At 46.5% G+C, this 22,772-nt stretch overlaps 1 protein-coding gene across 6 annotated transcripts in view; it reads right to left on the minus strand.

Moving 5' to 3' along the window:
• The window catches only part of COL26A1 (collagen type XXVI alpha 1 chain), a 172,457-nt gene extending 149,963 nt beyond the window's left edge, over window positions 1-22,494 (minus strand). For 3 of the 6 annotated variants that reach the window (XM_060258953.1, XM_060258948.1, XM_060258951.1), the window contains exon 1: window positions 22,028-22,275. In XM_060258953.1, the coding sequence (XP_060114936.1) occupies window positions 22,028-22,191 (164 nt within the window). In that variant the 5' untranslated portion in view covers window positions 22,192-22,275. Of the gene's footprint in view, window positions 1-22,027 lie in introns of all 6 variants that reach the window. The other 3 variants (XM_060258950.1, XM_060258949.1, XM_060258952.1) reach the window with 2 other exon arrangements.
• Window positions 22,495-22,772: the final 278 nt, after the last annotated feature.

Genomic DNA, 22,772 nt, shown 5'->3' on the forward strand with positions numbered 1-22,772 from the left:
ATAGATAGATAGATAGATAGATAGATAGATAGATAGATAGATGATAGATAGATGATAGATAGATAGATAGATAGATAGATAGATAGATAGATAGATAGATAGATAGATAGATAGATAGATAGATAGATAGATACATACATACATACATACATACATACATACATACATAGAGGAGAGTTGGTAGGAAAGCAACTTTAACTTCAAATGCATTCTCCAAGCCGCTGACTTGGCTTGGAGAAGTAATTTAAAGAGACAAGAGAGCCACACAATATGTGCGAAAGAGCAACATGTGGCTGCCAGTTTGGCCACCCCTGCTATAGTCAGTTTTATAGCTTCTGACACAGTCTATCTGCTAAAAAGCAGACGATTCCACTTTAGACCTAGTCAAGGAGTTTGAACAGCACTTCCTAACAGAGAGAGAGAGAGAGAGAAATCCTCAAATGTATAATTTTCCTAACTGGTTATTCAGTTAAATATCAATATTTGCAGACTGTGAAACATTTTCCATTTTAAGAATCCCCAAAGGCCTTCCAACACAGCAGACCAAGGCAAACAAGGGAGGGGAAAGTCTTTCCTCAAAAGCATATTTTAACACCGTTTAATTGACTTTCAGGCAATTGTTTAAGCCCAGGGTATAAACAGAAGGGGGTACAGCTTGGAAAGGAAAGTCTTGGTTCTGTCAAACTGCAACCCGCTTTCTTGTAATTCCCTCTAGAGACGTCACTGGATTCTGCTGTGTCGCCATTTTTCTTTTTAACAATAGCTAATAATAATAATAAAGTGGGTGGTTCGTGTCAATCAGGAAAGCAAAACTATGGCCTCCTGCAGACAAAGCTGAAGTTCTTTTATGCTGCAGGGACTCCCCTGGAATGCAAAAAAATATGCCTCCATAAATGCACTAGAAGGAGACACAAACACACATACACAGTAGGATTGCCTCCCCTAGCTACTAGCAAGGGAAGGTGGGTATGGTTGCCAGATCCAGGTTGGGAAATTCCTGGAGATTTGGAGATACAGCCTGTGGAGGTCAGGGACCTTAGTGGAATACAGTGCCATAAAGACTCCTTCCAAAGCATTCATTTTCTCCGGAGGAATGGATCTCCGGAGTCTGGAGATGAGCTGCAATTCTGGGGGATTTCCAGATCCCAACAGAAAGCTGGCAGTCCTAACATGTGCGTGCACAATAAGGTTGCCAGGTCCCCCCTGGCCATTGGCAGGGGATAGGGAAGTAGGGTTGCCAGATCCAGGTTGGGAAACTATTGGAGCTTGGGGGATAAAGCCTGGGGAGGACAGGGACCTCAGTGGGGTGCGATGCCACACAGGCCACCGTCCAAAGCATCCATTTTCTCCAAGGGAACTGATCTCTGCAGTCTAGAGATGAGCTGTAATTCCAGAGGATCTCCAGCTCCCACCTGGAGGCTGGCATCCCTAACACATACCCTGATAAGTATAGCTGCCAACCTCCAGGTGGCAAAAAAAATACAACCACGTTGTTATAGTGACCAAATAACAAAATAATAAGACAAGGTACGATTGCAATAATTAACAATGATTAACAAGGAGGAGTCCTGACGTGCAGGGGGTCGACTTGACACTTCCTGCTTCAGTCATTCTTCATGCATAGGGTGCGCCATTAGTAGTTATGCAAAGAGACTCCAGTTCAACTCAAAATTAACACTGATATTTCCGCAGCGTTTCGTGACTGCAAATAACATTAATCCTTCACAAGGGCACAGAAAGTGTTTCCAAACAATATTCAAAGACACTGGCACCTGGAGCTCTCTTTTGCTATTGAAATTGTTCCCCAGGCTACAGAGATCAGTAGATTCTATCCCACCCCAGACCCTGCCTTCCCCAGGCTCCACCCCCAAAATCTCCAGGCATTTCCCAACCCAGAGGTGGCAACCCTATGAGGCCTGGGCATGCTCCTTAAGATCATGTGGGAGGGGAAGGAGAGGGAAATGGAGAAAGGTTGGCCTGTTCAAACCCTGCATTATAGAATCCAGAGAGGGTTGATTTGGGTTGGGTCATTTGGGTGGTCATTTATCCTTTATCTCATGAACACACAAAGCTGTCCTGAGTCAGACCATTGCTTTGTTGATTTCACTCTTACACTCTTCTGACCAGCAGTGTCCGTCAGGTGTCAGGTGGAAGTCTTTCCCACCACCTGCTACATGATCCTTTTAACTGGAGATGTTGGGGATTAAATCTGGGACCTTTTGTGCAAAGCAGATGCCTGACCACTGAACTCTGCCTCCCATCTCTACCCCACTCCACCTTGCATTGCCTCAAGAGCCTCCCACTTCTTCTAATAGCAAACTTGACGGCTGAGTGGCAAATCAATAAAGCAGCAAAGTGGGGCTACCTCCAGCTAAGGTACATGACTCTCCAGCTATGCAGGAAAACACTACTTTGTAAAGTGGGTGTGATTCTGCTTTAGGGTTGCCAAACTACAGATGGTAGCTGGAGATCTCCTGGAATTACAATGGATGTCCTGATGACAGAGATCAGTTCCCTTGGAGAAAATGGCTGCTTTGGAGGGTGGACTATGGCAGGAAACCCTGTTGAGTTTCCTCTCCTCACCCAACCCTCCCCAGGCTCAACCTCTAAATCTCCAGGCATGTCCAGAGTCTGGACTCCAGACCTGGAGCTGGCAACCCCATGATCTGCTTCTCTTCCCCACATTCAATAATGCACCAGTGAGGTGCAGAACTGAATGTTTCCAGGTTAAGGAAATCTGGACAGAGTATGTCTCAATTCAACTTGCTCCCTGATTTGACTAACTGGATCACTCACTCTAATTGTTTGTTTGCTCCACCTTCCATGTCATAGGAACCAAGTCTACAACTCCTGGAGTTCATTCACCTGGCATTTTGGCACAAGCCCCTAATATCTTCTTGCACAAATCATGAGGGGCCCTGCTGGATCTGACCATTTTCTACTCCAGCATCCTCCCAGAAAGTACTCCCAGAAAGCTCTGCAAGCATGGACACAGAGGCCAAAGCCTTCCCCTGATCTCACTCTCCAGCAACTGGCTTTCAGAGGTACACTTCCTCTAAACATGGAGGTTCCATTTAGGCATCATGGCTAATAATCTTTGATAGGCCTGTCCTCTATGAAGTTATGCAATCCCATTTTAAACCCATCTACACTAGTGGCCATTGTTACATCCTGTGACAGTGAGTTCCATAAGTTAAGAATGAATTGTGCATACATATGCACCGTGCCATTAAGTCACAAGTGACTTATGGCAACTCCAGCAAGGGGTTTTCAAGGCAAGCAAGAAGTGGAGGTGGTTTGCCATTGCCATCCTCTGTAGAACCTCCCTTGATGGTTTCTCATCCAAGTACCGTCCTTGCTTAGTTTCCAAATTCTGATGAAATCAAGCCATACTATATCTCCTGCTTACTAATCATATATTTTGGGTATTTCTGTTTGTCCTGATGCTACAACCATCCCTGGGCATCCTTGACTTCTAATGTTTTTGGAGAGGGGGAAAGGGCTCCCTTTCTGCCCTTTTCCCACACCATGTATTATTTTATAAACCTCTGTCGCATTCCCCCCACCATCTTCCCCACCAAGAAACCCTGAAAAGCCTCAAACTCTTAATTTCTTCACAGGGATTCTTGTAGGTACAAGAGGCAGCAAAGAAGAGATAAAGCACTTGGAAAAACAACCGCAAGGTTTCCCCAAATCGTCGCTCCCTCTCTCTCTCTTTTCTCCGAAGAACGACAATCCCAGAAAGTAGATGGTTTATCTTGGGGCCAAGCCAGCTCAATGGGAATTTCAGCCCAGGATTTTGTACTTCCCCACAAAGGAAATAAACACTAAGACAAATGGGGCACAGCATCAAGCCATCAGTCAAAGACACCAAACTTGGCAGCTACGAAAAGGAAGGAAAGTGGAGAGAAGGAAGAGGGGAGAAGACATCTTCCCTGGCAGTGCCGCTGCCCCCAAATGGGGCTGCCAACCTCCAGGTGACATCTGGAGATCTCTCACTATTACAGTTGATCACCAGATGATCGAGCTCAGTCCGAGGGTTGCCAATCCCCAGGTGGGGGCAGGGGATCCCCAGGTTCGGAGGACCTCCCCCCACTTCAGGATCATCAGAAAATGGGGAGGGGAGGGATATGTCTGCTGGGCACTCCATTATTCCCTATGGAGACTGATTCCCACAGGGTATAATGGAGAATTGATCCATGAGTTTCTGGGACTTGGGGGGGGGGGAGCTGGTTTTTTAGGTAGAGGCACCAAAATTTCAACTTAGCATCCAGTTCCTCTCCCCAAACTATATCTCAAGTTTCAAAAGGATTGGACCAGGGGGTCCAATTCTATGAGCCCCCAAAGAAGATGCCCCTATCCTTCATTATTTCCAATGGAGAGAAGATATTTAAAAGGTGTGCGGTCCCTTTAAATGTGATGGCCAGAAAGGTCTTTGGAGTTCAATTATGCCTGTCACAACCTTGCTCCTGACTCTACCCCCAATGTGTCCTGGCTCCACCCCTGAAATCCCCAGATATTCCTTGAATTGGACTTGGGAACCCTACTCCATCCTCCTGGAGAAAATGAGTGCTTTGGAGGGCATTAGGCCCCTCTGAGGTCCCTCAACTTCCCAAAGCCTGTGCTCCACAGGCCTCACCTGACAAATCTCCAGAAATTTCCCAACTTAAAGATAGCAACCGTGCACCCCAAAGGATGACTCTGACCAGCATTCATCTCATGCATGCGGTGGCTCAGTGGCAGAGCACATCCTTGGCATGATGGAAGTCCCAGGGTAAATCCTCAACATTTCCAGTTAAAAGATCTCAGGCTGCAGGTATTGGGCAAGGCTTTTGTCCGCCAGAGGACAGCTGCTGCCAATTTGCAGTAATCCAGGGATCCCTATAGTTTTTGAGCCTGCAGGCAGCTTTGGAATTTGGAGCACCAGGGAAGTCACCCCCCCCCCACTCAGGAGGGGAGAGGCAGCCCTCCTGCTCATCCCCCACCCAAGGGTCCCCTAAGATCTCATGTTTCAAGGTGAAGTCATGCGTGATTTCAGGAGACCTGTAGATGGTAGTGGCAGGGCTCTCTGCAGAGTCGCCTTCACTGGGAAAATAGCCCAAACCTACGGGAAAGCGAGGCACTCCAGCGCCCCCCTATGGTTATGGCAATTCAACTGTCTCCTAAAATCTCACGTTTTAAGGGCTAAGTAACCCCAAAAAACCCTCAAAATGTGCAATTTCTGGAGACCGTTGGATTGCCCATGGGACTGTGGTCATAGGAGCATTTCTGGAACACCAGGGAAGTCAGCTCCCCAGGCTGGAAGAGGAAGCCCTCCTGCTCGTCCCCCACCAAAGGGTCTTCGAAAATATCATGTTTCAAGGTGAAGTCACGCATGAGTTCAGGAGAGCAGTGGATGGTCATGGCAGGGCTCACTGCAGAGTTGCCTTCATTGGGAAAACAGCCAAAACCTACGGGGGAGGGAGGCACTCCAGCACCCCCCTGAGGTTATGGCAATTCAACTGTCTCCTAAAATCCAAAGTTTTAAAGGTTAAGTAACCCTCAAAAGGGTTACTTAACCCTTAAAACATGCAATTTTTGGAGACCGTTAGATTGTCCTTGAGATTGTGGTCATAGGAGCACTTTTGGAACACCATGGAAGTCAGCCCCCTCAGGTGGGGAGAGGAAACCCTTCCACTCATCCCCCACCCGAGGGTCTCCTAAGATCTCATGTTTTAAGGTGAAGTCACACGTGAGTTCAGGAGAGCGGTGGATGGTCGTGGTAGAGCTCACTGCAGAGTCACATTCACTGGGAAAACAGTCAAAACCTACAGGGAAGGGAGGCACTCCAGCCCCCGAGGTTATGGCTATTCAACTGTCTCCTAAAATCTCACATTTTAACCTTTAAAACATGCAATTTTTGGAGACCGTTGGATTGCCCTTGGGATTGTAGTTATAGGAGCACTTTTGGAACAACAGGGAAGTCAACCCCCAGGTGGGGAGAGGAAGCCCTCCTGCTCGTCATCTACCCAAGGGTCTCCTAAGATTTCATGTTTCAAGGTGAAGTCACACGTGAGTTCAGGAGCGTGGTGGATGGTTGTGCCAGGGCTCACTGCAGAGTCGCCTTCACTGGGGGAAGGGAGGCACTCAAGCACCCCCCTGAGGTTATGGCAATTCAACTGTCCACTAAAATCTCACATTTTAAGGGTTAAATCACCCCTAAAAGGGTTACTTAAACCTTAAAACGTGCAATTTTTGGAGACCTTGGATTTCCCTTGGGACTGTAGTCATAGGAACACTTTTGGAACACCAGGGAAATCAGCCCCACCCCCCACCCCCGAGGCGGGGAGAGGAAGCCCTCCTGCTTGTCCCCCACCTGAGGGTCTCCAAAGATCTCATGTTTCAAGGGGAGAGTTCAGGAGAGCAGTGAATGGTCATGGAGGGGCTCACTGCAGAGTTGCCTTCATTGGGAAAACAGCCAAAACCTACGGGGGAGGGAGGCACTCCAACACCCCCTGCGGCCATCACAATTCAACTGTCTCCTAAAATCTCACATTTTAACGGTTAAAATCTCACATTTTAACGGTTAAGTAACCCAACCCTTAAAACATGCAATTTCTGGAGACCGTTGGAGTGCCCTTGGGATTCTGGTCATAGGAGCACTTTTGGAACACCAGGCACCTCAGCCCTGCTGCTCATCTCCCACCCGAGGGTCTCCTAAGATCTCATGTTCCAAAATGTTTGGACCAGGGGGTCCAATTCTATTAGCCCCCAAAGAAGGTGCCCCTATCCTTCATTATTTCCAGTGGAGGGAAGGCTTGGAGACATACTAATCTGCCGCTCTGCAGGGCTGAAATTACTTCTCCGGGCTGTGTTTTGCCTTAAAATTCATTATCTGTGAAGACAACTGCTTTGAATTATCTTCTTGTTTGCATAAGGATAAAGGTCTCTGTGTTATACTTAACGCAGATCAGTTTAGGGCATGGAGAACGGTAGAAGTGTTTTGCTTCGGGGAGAATTTCTCTCCCACTCCCCACTCTCCTCATAGCGTTTCATTCCAGAGAGATCCCGTTTCTCCTCGAGACAGGAGAGGAATTTCAATAAAAACTCAGAGGTCACTGACTTAGTGGGAAAGGGGACTGATCTCATTCAGTAAAAACAATGTGAACTTTTGCTTCCCCTCCCACCACAGAAGAAATCAAGGAGGGGGGGTTGGGCCATTATATTTAGGTAGCAAAATGCATGCGTGCCAAATAGCGGGAATGGTCACTGCTTTATGCCCAGACTCATTCTTCTGGCCCTTTACCTCCAGCTGTTACTCATGACAGTCTTTGTCCCCTTCCTTGCGTATGTTGGTAGCTCAGCATGCAAACAGGTCTAAGAAGCATGCAAATAGGTCTGAGAGGAGGATGGAGAATGGTGTAATATCTGCTGTCACTGAAGCACTGATCACTCCATCAGGAATCTCCCTAAGCAGTCTCCTCCCTCCATTTCTTAGTGTTCTAGAGTTCCTCTCTGCAGAGCATTTAATTAGTAGAATTTTAAAAATGAATTCATAGAAAGTACATGCTGTTTCAAAGTTGCCATTCCCCCCCCCCCCCCCAAGGGACTGATCTCTGTAGTCCGTAGATCAGTTGTAAATCTGGGAGCTCTCCAGCCCCACCTGGAAGTTGGCAACCTTAGGTGTTTCTGTGGTCCTTTCCTCCCCCCACCCCCGACCATGATGCAACTCTGCCTAAACAGAAGAAGAAGAAGAAGACTGCAGATTTATAGCCCACCCTTCTCTCTAAATCAGAGACTCAGAGCAGTTTATAATCTCCTTTCTCTTCCTCCCCCACAACAGATACCCTGTGAGGTGGGTGGGGCTGAGAGGGCTCTCACAGCAGCTGCCCTTTCAAGGACAGCTCCTGCAATAGCTATGGCTGACCCAAGGCCATTCCAGCAGCTGCAAGTGGAGGAGTGGAGAATCAAACTCGGTTCTCCCAGATAAGAGTCCTCACACTTAACCAGTACACCAAACTGGCTCTCAGATTGGTCTGGCATAAAATTCATCCCCTCTAGGCTTTCCAAAATTTTAATAGCATTTAGCAGTCCCTTCCTGTACAATTGTGTTTTCATAATATACTCCAACAGTCCCTGTTTACCAGTGACAGTCCCTATATTCCGGTAACTGTCCCTGGCCAATCATCATCCTCAGTTTTGCTGTTAGAGACACTTTGTTAATCATTTTTACTAGAAGATGCAGTCCCAACTTCCTTCAAGACTGATCAGCTTTAAAGTTAAATTTGACTGGGGAATGGAAGCAGCACATCTCTGGTGTGCGGCACACCAATATCTGCAAACGAATACAAAGGGATAACAAAGTGGTATTTCACAGATTATTTAGTGGACAGAATCAGGTGGAGTAGTCATATTGGTCTGAAATAACAGAACAAAGTTTGAGTCCAGTGGCACCTTTGGTAGTTCAGCATGCAAATAAAACTTTGCTGGCTTTAAAGGTGCCACTGGACTCAAACTTTATTTAGTGGACCGTTAGCTTTCCTAGTAGAGCCCCATGGCGCAGAGTGTTAAAGCTGCAGTACTGATCTCTCGCTTTTACAACTGATCTCCAGCTGGCAGAGATCAGCTCCCCTGGAGAAAATGGCTGCTTTGAAGGGTGGACTCTACAGCATTGTACCATGCTGAGTGAGTCCCCTCCCTTCCCCAAATCCTGTCCTCTCCCTGACCAACCCCCAAAGTCAGGTATTTTCCAACAGATCTGGCAACCGTACCCCAGTTTGTAGATGCAAACTTGGCATCCATGAGACCTAACTAGGGCCATTTCAACAGCTGCCCCAGTTCTGTGGAACACAGCTTAGGAGCAGGGTTGCCAGCTCCTGGTTGGGAAATACTTGGAGATTTGGGGGTGGAGCCTGGGGATGGGCGGGGTTTGTGGATGGGAGGGACCTCAGCAGGGTACAGTGCCATAAAGACCATCTTCCAAAGCAGCCACTTTCCTCAAGGGAACTGTTCTCTGTCTGCTGGAGATTAACTGCAATACCAGGAGATCTCCAATCCCCATCTCTAGGTGGGTAACCCTGGTGTGTTTGACTTTGGGACTTGCCTCTTTCAGGAAACTGACAAACCTTCATGTGCTCACCTTGTGTTTTTGGACTCTGTTTATGGACTCTCATTTTGAGATCCAGAGCAGAAGATTGGTACTGTTTTTAAAGTGATTTGCAATTGAAAAACAATGCAGAATGCAGGTGGTAAAAAAAGTGCTTAAAATCAACAGAATGAACAGAAAAAAGCAGTATATAAATTTCATAAATGCATACTATTGAACAGTTACAATCTGTATTTTGTTATGATTTATTACTAGTGTTTTATACTAATTTTTAAGCGCTGAGCAATCCTAGCAGAAAGCCAGAACAGAATTTTTTTCTCAATAAAATACATTTTTTTAAAAAAGGATTTTTTTTTGCTAAACACAATTTCAACCATACCCTGAACTTGTGAACTAGTTGCTTAATGACTCAAAAGGAGGAAAGCCAGTCAGTGCTCGAACTCGGTTTACACAAGCCAGAGGCTTCTCACTTCCATTCACAGAGATAAGCTGCTCTTACTTGCCTGTCAGCTTTAAGTGCTCGTCGTTCCAAATACATTTTGTACACAGAGCAGAATGTGCATTCTGAGTGACATTCATCTAAGGCCAGCCAGAAGGATAATGAAAAAGGAGAGAGGGGGTGATTATTTGAAGAAATACGGCACTTTCCTGAAAATCCTGGGCAGGGGGGGGGCAGGGGAACCACCCTGTATGGAAGCACACTTGGAAGGGGACGTGTGCCAAGTTAAATGGATCAGTTGCTCAAGCTGGGCCAAAAGCAAATTATCAGAAGGGCAGCATGCAAACTTCCAAATACTTCCAGCTTGGATGCTGCCAAGTAGCAAGAGTCCCCCGTTCTGCATGCTAGCTGGCTTTCCAACTGGCTTGAAAGTGGCAATTTGGCCACGCCAGTCTAGGGGAGGGGGCACCATTTGTAGAAGATCAGAACAAGAGAGCCCTTCTCGATCTGGCCAGTGGCCCGCCACTGGTCCAACATCCTGTTTCACAAAGCAGCCAGCCAATTGCTCTAGATGGAAAGCCAACAGGGCACAGAGGCCAAACCCCACTCCCACCCGCTGTTGCCTCTTAGAACTACTTAAGAACATAAGTACTTAATCAGACCAATGGTCCATCTAGTCCAGCATCCTGTCTCACACATCGGCCAGTCAGTTCCTCTGGACGCCCAACAACAGGACATCGAGGCCGAGGCCTTCCTCTGATGTTGCCTCCTGGCTCTGGGATTCAGAGGTGTAGCCCTTCTGATTTAGAGGTTCCCTTATCCTCCATGAATCCATCTAATTCCCTCTTTAAAACTGTTTATTCTTGTGGCCATCACTACATCCCTTGACAGCAAATTCTGATCATTCCTTGTGTAAAGAAGTATTCAGAGGTTGACTGTCTCTGAATATGGAGGATCCCTTTAGTCGTTATGGCTAATAACCACTGATGGACCACTCTCCTCATTGAAACTGGCTAATCCCCTTCTAAAGCCAGTGGTTTTTTTGTGATGGTACTCAATGGTACTGAGTTCCAGCACCATTTGGGGGCTCTCCTAAGTCCTGATTAGGGTTGCCAGGTCTGTGTTGGAAAATACCTGGAGACTTTGGGGGTGGATTCGGGAAAGGGCAAGGTTTGGGGAGGGGAGGGGCCTTACTCAGCATGGTCCAATGCTGTAGAGTCCACCCTTCAAAGCAGCCATTTTCTCCAGGGGAGTTGATCTCTGCTGGCTGGAAATCAGTTGTAAAAGTGGGAGATCTCCAGGCCCCACCTGGAGGCTGGCAACCATAGTCCTGATCCTCATGCACCGACCCACCCCACCCAGCCAGAGAAAGAGAGAGCGAAGCCTCAGGAACAGACTCATGAGAATCTGCAGAGGGAGGGGAGAATTGGTGGAAATCAGCCACCTTGTATGTAAGTACTGGCCCCTTTTTTAGAACAAAACTCTGCACTGTTTAAAACTGTCTGATTGAAGAACATAAGGACACAAGAGAAGCCATGCTGGATCAAGCCACTGGCCCACCAACAGGCAGCTTCGAACAATCCAACAGGAGGGAAAACACTTCTAAAAAAACCATATTCCTTATTTTAAAAAAAAAATACAAAAAATCAGTACCGTATATCATGCTTAGGAATAAGCTGGGAAAGCAACACGTGTGGTTTTTAGGGTCAAACGATTGTCCACTCTCTTCTCCTGCTTCAGCCGCAAGGGTCATGACACAACTGGGGGACACGGGTGCCTCCTGTCCTGGGAGGCTCAGGAGTCTGTCGTACAAGAGGCCTGTCTGTTTCAGCTGTCGCCGTCATCCCTTCAGACAAAGCCTTTCTCAGAAGTGGCAGCTCCCCACTTTCCCTTCCCCGCCCTCCCCTTCCTCATTCCCCTCTGCATCCTTCTGCAGTGTTCAGCTTGACCTACTAACTCAAGCCTTCTGTAGAAGGGTCAGATGCAAAGTCCAACTCCCTGAAGGATCAACCACATCAAGGAACTGGAAAGGAAAGGGCGGGGGAAGGAGGGAGAGAAACAGCAGCCCCCCCACACACACACACAAGCCCTTCAAGTCTACCAGGCCCAGATGGAGAGGGAGGAAACGAAGCAAGCCTTACATTTATTTATTCTACAGCCAGATCTGAATGGGAGCCAAGCAAATGTTAGACCAGCATATAATAAAGGCTCTGAATCAGGCTGGAGGTCCAATTCTTCCCTTTTTTCCCCTCCGAAAGCAGGGCTCTTTTTCTAGCAGGAACTCCTCTGCAAATCAGGCCACACCTCCTGATGTAGCCAATCCTCCAAGAGCTTAGAGGGCTCTTAGTACAGGACCTACTGTAAGCTCCAGGACAATTGGCTATATCAGGGGGTGTGACCTAATATCCAGAGGAGCTCCTGCTGGAAAAAGAGCCCTGTCCGAAAGTATCAAGTTTCTAGCCCTCTTGGTTCTAAGCAATATCACCTGGCCAGTTTGCTTTGGAATACATCTATGAGCAAGGAGGGATATTATCCACATAGGGCTGGGAATGGATTCCTGAATTTTAACCTCGCATCTTGTTATACTGCGGCTTTTATACTGAATTGAGGAATTCCATGATTAGACTCCTCTTACACAAATGTCAGGGTTACCCGGATGAGGAGTTGCTCTTATACCTTTTATTTTATAGGAATCCTTACAGTAACGATCAAGTCGCTAGATTATTTCCTCGTCACTGTAAGGATCTGTGGGTTGGTTGTGAATGATTGTGAATAACTGTATTTTACGTTTAGGGCCATTTCTGAAGTGTACATGATCTTTGCTAACTGGCTATGCAGCATTTTGATTCTTTAGTGTTTGTAATAGCCCTAACTTGGGCGGCTAGCTCAGTCTCATCACATTTCAGAAGCTAAACAAGGTCAGCCCTTGAACTTGGATGGGAGACCTCCAAGGAATCCCAGGGCTTCAGCGCAGAGGCAGGCAATGGCAAACCACCTCTGAATGTCTCTTGCCTTGCAAATCCCACCAGGGGTTGCCATAAATCAGCTGCGACTTGACAGCAAAAAGACAAGACAAGGAAGTGCTTGTTGACAAATGTCTCACAAAGGTTATGTGGTGGTCAAATCAATGAGCACGTTTAAGTTAGTATGTCATTGAAGGGCTTTGGGCAAGGGCTGAAGAAACAAATTGAGATTGAGAGGAGACCCTCTGTTTGGGTAATCCCTACCCAAGAGCTAGTAGCGTAATATTAAAAGCCCTTTACTGTACCTCATTGCTGAGCATTTCTGAAAGCATTCCCTTTGCTTTCAACAGTGGCTTGGATTTCACAGAGTGTTTCACTGGGGGAAAGATTTCTGCCCGCAAAATACAATTTACTCACACCCACTCACACACAATTGGGTTTTTTTTTTAAAAAATGTATCTGTGTGTGCATGCCTGGAAGTCATATGATTTCTGGCAACCCCTACTGGCGCATGGATGACATTCAGAAAAGTGTCTTGATACAGCCTGCCTTTGCCTCCGGGTCCTGGTATTCCTTGGAGGTCTCCCATCCACATACTTGCCAGGGTCAGCCCTGCTTAACTTCTGAGATCTGATGAGATTGAGCTTGCCTGCTCTTGAGGTAGAAGGGATCTCAGAACAGCATTCCAGAGAGCATCTGGGTCTCCAGCAGAAGGTGGAAGCCAAGGAAGACCCACTCCACAGGTGGAAATCTTTCCATCAGTGAAAATGTTCTGTGGGATTCAACTCAACATCATTCCCTGTCTGCTTAAGGCTTGCCATTTGCCCACCTGCAGTGAGTAAACCCCCATCTCAGCTTCAATCTTCCACCCTTGTGAAATTGAGGAGCAAGAGAACAAAAATGCTTCCATGCTGAAACTCTAGAAATTTCCTCATGTCTCTATGGAGATTCCTATGGAGATACCATAGAGATTCCTAGAGCATCACCTAGTGGTAACTCACATTTTCCCCAAATTCTGTCCTCCCAAGGCAGAGCCTTCAAAATCTCCTGCCATTTGTCAAGGAAGTGTTGGCAACTCTATGAATTTGGTTCAATTCCAAGTTGAGCATTACATTTGCATCTCCAATGCACACAAAAAGCCAGTCTTCTCAGCCCTGCAAAGTCTTTGCACTAACAAGTAAGGCAGCAAATGCATATGCTACTGTAACATCAAGAGTTATACCTACCCACATACAACTCCAGTGGCACTCTCTATGGTTCCTGTAAAAAAAACCTCACTAATTCTAACAAGGCTAATGCTAACTTTCTGGTCTTGTGATTTTTTAAAACATGACATTTAAACTGCTTTAATCTCATTGGGGTGTATACCTGCTTGATACTAATTTTAGATTATGATGGGCTATAGGACATTCAAGGGGTAGGGAGCTCTGTGCCAAAATGTGGTATCTATCTATCATCTATCTATCTATCTATCTATCTATCTATCTATCTATCTATCTATCTATCTATCTATCTATCTATCTATCATCTATCTATCATACTTTTACCTAATAGTTGTGATCTTCCAAAGTGTTTCCTGTACATTATAGTTTTTAAATGTTTTGACATTTAGGTCAGTATCATCCCCATTATTACAGAAGGGAAGCTGAGACTTTCCTAAATCCATGGAATGAATCCAGAATAGAGGTAATGGGAACTAGGGGCTTCAAAATTCAGGACTCTGTTCACCCCAGTGTGGGATCAGTTCTTGCTGTCCTATTGTCCCCTTAACCTTCCCCAAATCAGTTTTGTAAACTCAGTGACAGAGGGTATCTGCTTTGCTTGCAAAGATCCCAGATCAGCATCTTCAGTTAAAAGGCTCATCGTCACCAAAACCTACTGGAAATAAGAAATGCTCCCTCTACTGGCAAAAAAAAAATCAACACTCATTCATTCTATCATTTTCAGCTGTTCCTGGAATGCCTTTTTTTTTATATATAAAAATAGAAAAAGACTAAAGCATCGCACAGCCTGAACTGGTGACATAAGATGAAAAGATAAACATTCGCATCATGACACAGGAGTGGCTTCACGCTAGTCCCTAGCGTTTCAATGGTGAAAAGGCAGACCATAAATACTTTAAATAAATAGAACATACTTTACGTTGGAGGTTAGAATGGGAAAGCAATCACTGCATCTAATAGCAAAGTGGCCGGCCGCTGTGTGGATAATGAGAACAGCACAACAAAGCCTCACAGACATGAGGCTGAGGTGCAGACATAGAGAGTTCCCCAGATAGGGGAGAAAATACGATGTTGTAAAATAGCCGAAAGAGATAAGAACGGCCTAATGAGGCCTGAGCGTGGTCCAAGAAGCATAAAATGCTAAGAGCAGTTTTCCAACTCACACCCTTGAGAGTTTGTAGAATGCTTGAAGGGAGAGATTTAGAGGGTGGGGTGAAACTTCCAAGTTGTTCTTCCTTCCTGTGATTCCTCATGGACTCCTAGTTTGGTTTGAGATCAGAAGTGGGAAGAATGATTGTGCGTCACTCTAGACATCTTCTAGTTCAATGTCCACAATGACTTATCTGCTAAGGAAAAGAAAGCCCTTGTGGTTCTAAGATGTTTCCAGAGCACACGCCAGTACCACATGAGGCAAGCTTGCTGGGCCTCGCTGCTGCCCTCACAGGGACAGAAATGGTGGAACAATTCTGGGAATTGATTCTGACTTTGGGGGCAGGGCTCTGCAGTCAGAGAAAAGTCTTTCCCAACATCTGCTGCCACCAGATACCCTTTAACTGGGGATGCCCATAGCTGCAGAATCAACCAAGCACAGGAGAGCTCTCACATTGCCCTGTTTACAACACATGCAACAAGTCATGGTCACCCTCATCCACCCAATCATACCATCTCTTATTTCTTTCTGTCCACAGAAACAGTTGAACTCTATCCATCTGACAAACCAGGCTGAGACTGATAGATCTCCCAAAATAAAACAACTGCTCTAGTACAGCATTTCTCAGACTTGGGCTCAGGGACTCTTGAGGGTCCAAGAAGGTATTTTCTCCATTTGCAGCTGCTGGAATGGCCTTGGGTCAGCCATAGCTCTCTCAGAGGTTGTCCTTGAAAGGGCAGCTGCTGTGATAGCTCTCTCAGCCCCACCTACCTCACAGGGTGTCTGTTGTGTGTGGGGGGGGGGAGGTAAAGGAGATTATGGAGCTGCTCTGAGTTTCGGAGTGGAGGGCAGGATATAAATCCAATATCATCATCATTTCAGGGGGTCCAGAACAGTGTTTCCTCTAAGTTGAGTTAGTGTGAGCTAGCTCACCATTTTTTAGCCTCTAGCTCGCAGATTTTTGCCTTTGCTCAGGAAGGATGGCTTCAGAACAAACTAATTTATGCAGAAGTTCACAACTTTAATGCCAGTAGCTCACAAAGTAGAAATTTTGCTCCCAAGACTCCACAGCTTAGAGAGAGCATTGGTCCCAAGAGAGGGTGTGATGTTTTAGTCGAACTGTGTGAGTGGGGTACTCCTAGCTTCAAATCTACGCTCAGCCATGAAGCTCACAGGATGGTCTTGATCCAGTTACACTCTTACTGGAATGCCAAGTGAGTCACCCCTTAGGTCCTTGGGAAAAGACAAGATACAAGTCAAACAGATGCTTTGGGGGGCTGCTCTCTCTTTGTGTCACAGATAGCTTTTAATTAAATTTCTGTCCTGTTTAGGTTTTGAAGGCCAGTGCCTGTCTTGAGGGCACCTTTGGGAAAGTGTGTCAGTTTTCTGCCCTTCCCCCAGAGTTATTTCCTAAAGACTGAGGGCAAGCCCTTCTACCACTGAAGTGACTAACGTGGAAATGGAGCCCTCTGTGTTTTTTTAAGGAACTGGAACTGGAACACCTCATCCCAGGGATGGCTATCCCTGTTTTCCTTGGATTGCATAAAACAGCTGCTCTCTGAAATGGTAAACCTGAGCAAAGACCAAATCCAGTTTGGCAAACAGGGTTTTCCTGCTTTTGAACATCATGCAGCAAAAATGTTTCTAGTGCACCACCAACTTCATGAGTCACCCTGTGGCAGTGGAAGTAGCAGGGATGCATCCGGAACTTTTGTGGATGGAAAACTGCCTTGTTAACATCTACATTCATTTGTATGTTCTGTAGGTTAGCATCCTACAGACATTCTTCAGGATGAGGAGAAAGAGACGCTTCAGACTGAAATGTGAGTTTTGCTCTCTGCCTCATCCTTTTCACATCCAGCCTGATGAAGAATTCTAGAGAACTCAAAAGCTTGCACCCTGTTTTGTATGATTTTGTTTGCTCCTCATTAGAAGGATGATGTGGCATTTCCAGAATATAGACAGACCTGGTACTTGCATTCCAGAGAGGGTTAAACCAGTGTGTGTTTGGCACAAAAACAATCCTCAAGTCGCATTCTTTGCTTTACACAACGGGGTCAACTTCACAAGGCTGAAGGAAAGACCGCCTTAAATGCTTGTCTTTGCGTTCCCTGTCACAGGAACACACCAGAACCCAAGGAGGAAAGAAAACCAAGCCTGCCCTTAACTATCACCTCCAAGGGCTGACAATGACTAGAGCCTTGTGTGCGGTGCCATCAAGTCGCAGGTAGCCCTGTAGGGTTTTCAAGGCAAGAGATGAACAGTGATGGTTTGCCATTGCTTGCCTCTGCATAGCAACCCTGGGCTTCCTTGGTGGCTGCCCATCCAAGCACTAACCAAGGGCCCACCCTACTTAGCTTTTTAAAATATATAATTAAAGTGATTTATTAGAAGAACGTGTGGGAATATACAGTAAAAGAGCAAGGAACAGAGAAGATAAAAAAATCAGCCTATAAATCTAAGCTATGCACATATAGTATTGTCTTGTTTTAAGATCCAGATGCCGCCCAGCAAGACTGAGCCAATATGATTTCAAAAGCCAAGACAAGAGTTCCAGTCAGTACAATCCACACAGAATTAAGGAAACACCTTCTCCAACCCATTCGCTTGGGTGCTAATTTAGTGACCCACGAAAAGTCTTCCCCTGCCACAAATTTCGTTAGCCTCTAAGGTACTCCTTAGCCCCGTGGCACAGAGTGGTAAAGCTGCAGTACTGCAGTCGGAGCCCTCTGCTCACGACCTGAGTTCAATCCCGGAGGAAGCTGGTTAATCATCATCATCATCATCTTTAGTTTGTATCCCGCCCTCCCTGCCGAAGCAGGCTCAGGGCAGCTCGCATAATGTGCTACGTTTCAACAGTTAAAACAAGATGTATACAAAACAATTGACAAATCATAAATACATATTATTATCTTACATTAAAACCAACTAATGAAAACCAATAGATTAGTTTGATGCTAAAATCTCGGTGGTGTCCATCTTACAGTTCCATGGTGACGGCTTTCTTCTACAGTAAATTCCATATTAGGCAAAAGCCAGCTGTAAAAGGGTAGTCTTGCAGGCCTTGCGGAACTGGGTAAGGCTCCGCAAGGCCTGCACCTCCTTCGGCAGCTGGTTCCACCAGTGGGGAGCTGTAAATGAGAAGGTCCTTTCCCTGGTGACTTTCAATTTAGCCTCCCTCGGCCTGGTTCAGGTAGCCGGCGCCAAGTTGACTCAGCCTTCCATCCTTTCGAGGTCGGTAAAATGAGTACCCAGCTTGCTGGGGGTAAAGTGTAGATGACTGGGGAAGGCAATGGCAAACCACCCTGTAAAAAGTCTGCCATGAAAAAGTTGTGAGAACAATGTCACCCCAGAGTCAAATACGACTGGTGCTTGCACAGGGGACTACCTTTACCTTTACAGGTACTCCTGGACTCCTGCTCTTTTCTACTGAGATGGGATGTATCCTCCTAGATTCTTGCAGCCTTGAAACTTAGCTTTTGAGATCTAACAATATCCAGCTACCCTAGGCAGTCCAGGTTTGGGCTACTAAAGCTTTATTAGATTGATTTTTTTTCCCTCTCATGTCAATGCCCTTCCTTCACCCTTCTTTGGGAATGCACTGCATGTATCTTTTGGCATCTGGTTACACTAAAATATAGCATGAGAAACTTGCTTCGGGAGTAGGGTAGCCAGATACTGGTTGGAAAATACCTGGAGATTCTGGGAGCAGAGCCTGAGAAAGGTGGGTTTTGGGGAGGAAAGAGGCCTCAGTGGGGTACAATGCCATATAGCCCACCTTCCAAAGCAGCCATTTTCTCCAGGGGATCTGATCTCTGCTGCCTGGAGTTCAGTTGTAATAGTGGGAGATGTACAGCCACTACCTGAAGGTTGGCAACCTTTTTCAGGAGAGTATTCGGGAGGACTTCTGAGCAGCTTTTAGTACATCTCTGATGCAAAATAGTCCTGAGAGCAGAATTACTTCCTTGCTCTCTCCAGTCTCCTTTCCCCTGATCTGAAATGCCACCTACTGGCTAGTCTAGGGGAGGAGCAAATTCCCCCAAAGCAGCTAACCAGAATAATTGAAAGCAATATTTTAAAAGTCAGACTCTGGGGGATACATTTGCACAAGAACAAGCCCTGGTGACTGCACTGGGTCATAGTTAAAGAGGGGTCAGGAAAAGCTGTAGTCCGAATACCATTGAGTGGTTCATCAACACAGGGACCAAGCACCATTTCTAGAGTCACCACCACCTTCAAGGTAGGGCCTGGCTCTCCAGACTACAGAGATCAAGTTCCCTTGTAGGGCATGGCAGGGAGAAGCGGTCATCTTAGACTGACACCACAATCCCACTGAGGTTCCTCCCCTCCCTAAACCCCACCCTCCTCAGGCTCCTCCCCCAAAACATCAGGAATTTTCCAAGGCAGAGTCAATTACTCCAGTAATTTTTCTGGGCAGTTCAAACATTTAACATGCTGCCCACACTGGACAGCCATATCATATGTATAGCCTTGCTATGATCATTTTATTTGTCTTTTTGTTTACTTCATTTATACTTTGCCTTATGAGGACCCAAACCAGATACATCGTTCTACTCTTCACCACTTTAAATACATACTAATAGCAGCAGCATATGTACATAAGAGATGGTTGATAGATGGATGGAATGGATGGATTAGGTAGATGGATGGGATTAGACAGACAGATAGATGATGGATTGATAGATGATTGATGATGATGATGATGATGATGAAGATAGATAGATAGATAGATAGATAGATAGATAGATAGATAGATAGATAGATAGATAGATAGATGGATAATAGATAGATAGATAGATAGATAGATAGATAGATAGATAGATAGATAGATAGATAGATAGATAGATGATGAAGAGAGAGAGAGATGTCACTTCCCTTCCCAACAAGGGAACCCAAGTGGTCTACAACATTCTCCCCTCTTCCATTTTATCTCGGCATGAATGGCTCCAGATGGTGATGGATGGCTCAGTATGTGAACCTGTGGTAGCTCAGCTTGGGCAAGGGGATGTGAAAGACTACCTCTTCCTACATCCACCTGCCCACCAGTTAAGATTAGCATCTTATACCTTGCTCTGCTTGCCTCCCTGCTTCTGAAGAATGGAGGTAGCAGCAGAGAGACAGGGCCTTTTGGTGATGACACCCAGTGGAATGCTCTCCTCAAGTCTACCATTTGTCAGGTGACAACATCATCACTCACTCGGACTTCCCATTAGTATTTTGTTGCAGCTGTTGCTGGGAAAATTTTCTTTAGGGTGAGAAGATGTGGTCATAGCCCTGCTAGTTTGTCTATAGCTATCATCTACTGCATCTTTATAGTATTAGGTGGCATTTTAAATCCACTGTTCTTTTTTCATTGTTTATTTATTTTAAATTCCTTTGACTGTTTTACCAGTGCTGTGACTTGATTGGAAGCCCATTTAAACATTACACATGGGAAAGATGTTCGCAAACAAGTTCCACTGAAATCTGCCCCAATTCATACACTCATACGGTGGGCAGCAGCTTAGCATAAGCCCTTTTCTTTCATCGCTTGATTGTTGAAAATCCTGATCTCCCCCTCCTCCTTCCCTTTAATAAGAGGAAGGATCAGATGAACCAGTCTTCCAGGCAGTCAGATATTAACATGGAATGTTCAGGTCCCAAGGACGCTTATCTGAGCAGTGGACTCAGACAACTCCTCCCATGTACTTTTTCAACTTAGCTGCAAAATATATGGACCAAGGCATTGTCTGTGAAGAGCTACACAACTTTGTTTTAAAATTATTTAAAATACTTCTTCCTTGCCGTGACCTGGATAGTTCAGGCAAGCCTGATCTTCTCAGATCTTGGAAGCTAAGCAGGATCAACTCTAGCAAGTACTTGAATGGGAGACTTCCTTGGAATACCAGCAAGTTGGGAGGATGGGGCAGGCTTTATTCAGCCACCTCCCTGAATATCCTCCAGGCCCCCAGTAGGGGTCAGTCACCAGAGGTTACCATGACTTTCAGATACACGCACACACATAAAAATACAAATAAATAAATAAAATACTTCTTCCTTGCTTTTTGATGGCATGGCTGCCATCAGTGGTTTATTACCTATCGTTTCAGAGAATGGTCATATGAGAGAACCACTGCATATAAAAGAGCACAGGAAAAGCTGAAGACAACACATGAAGCTGCCTTGCACTGAATCAGACCTTTAGTCCATCGAAGTCGGTATTGTCTACTCAGACTGGCAGAAGCTCCCCAGAGTCTCAAGAAGGAGTCTTTCACATCACCTACTGCCTGCTCCTTTTAACTGGAGATGCCAGGGATTGAACCTAAGAGCTTCAGCATACAAAACGGAGGCTTTAGCGTTGAGCTGCCACAGCCCCTCCTGACAAAGCCCACTGGACAGCATTATGTTCCAGTCCTACCAGGTGCTGGTTTGATGGTGGTTTTGAGACCTCCGATAATCCGTCCACGCAAGCAAGTTTCCACTGGTTGCTGTGGTCATCTGGCATGCCTGAATGAGCTCAAACTGTGTGCCTTTGACCTCTACCGAGTAACCACAGCTGGGGCTCCCGTGTATCCGGGACGGAAGGCTTCTAGCTCAGACCCTGCCACTTGCTGGCAAGGAGGGGACATGGCTCAGCGGTAGAGCGCATGAGTCACACACAGAAGGTCCCTGCTGTCTCCAAGTAAAGGACCTCTTTCTGCACAGTGATTTATGGCAGTGTGGACAATAGTGAGTAGAGCAGATGAATGATCCAGCTCAGTATACTGTAACGTCATACGCTTAAGGCACTGCTGATTCAGCACACTGTCTGGCTGGTACATAACTCATTGGTAGAGCCCATGCTATGCATGCCAAAGATCCCCCCAAGCATCTCTGATTCAATGGTCTCAGTAGCAGAGCTGGGGGGGGGGACTTCCCTGGAGACCTCCCTAATAGGCAGAGGAGACAATCCTGACCAGTGGTCTCATTCCATATAAGGCAAATGTCCACATGATTAAACCCCAGTACTTATTTAATAAACGACCCCAGCCCCACCCCCCACCGGCCACTGTAAACACAAAGAGAGAATTAATATGTCCCAGTTAAGCGCTAAACCGCCGTTTCCATTTGCACCGGCTTACTGAAAGACTCTGCTGGGACCCCTTGTCTGAAAATGTTTGGACTCACCGCCGATTGGTAAAGCCGTTGCCAGAAGGTCCTCCGGAGCTCTGCTCGGGGTAGTTGTGTTGCAGGGCTGAGGCGGGGAACTGGTAGAGAAAGCCTGTCCCGAAAGTACATCCCCAAAAGCAGCCGCAGCAGCAGCACCAAGAGAGGAAAAGAGTCAGGTACATCTTGGGAACGTTGGCCTTTGGAGAGGCGCTTTGGAATGTAATAAGCCCGACGCGCAAGTTATCGGAGGGGGGGGGGGGGTTGTCTCCAAAAACCCACGACTCACGGATGCATCCCAGGCCAAAGAGGACCCCACAGGGGCTGGGGAGGTCTGGGGCAAGCGAACCACCTCCTCTGGACCCTCTGTTGCTAAAGGGCGGCCGCCAGGACTGTGTTCTCCAAGTCACCAAGCGGCCGGCGCTGCCTCCGTGCGCCCTGGGCGCACAGGCAGCTTGCGGTTGCCTTTTCAAACCCGAGCTAGGTTGGTTCGGCAGCTCCCTCCGAAAGGGGGCGGGAGGTGGGTGGGGGGTGCCGGATTAACCCTTCCAGGGCGTCGCTTCTGCTGCAGCTGGTTTGGAACAGGCAATGAGAAGCGTCGCTTAACAGCCAGGCTGGGAAATGGTTCAAGAGAACCTCGCAGGAAAGAACCAGGAATCTGCCACAGCTTTCCCCACAGCTTCGCCTTCCAGGTTTGCAGAGAGAAAGGGGATGATAGGAGTACCCAAATTTCCACTTCAGAGTTCAGCTGAAGGGTTTGTCCAAG

The sequence above is a fragment of the Heteronotia binoei genome, chromosome 18 (assembly GCF_032191835.1).
Source record: "Heteronotia binoei isolate CCM8104 ecotype False Entrance Well chromosome 18, APGP_CSIRO_Hbin_v1, whole genome shotgun sequence".
NCBI classification, from domain to species: Eukaryota; Metazoa; Chordata; class Lepidosauria; order Squamata; family Gekkonidae; genus Heteronotia; species Heteronotia binoei.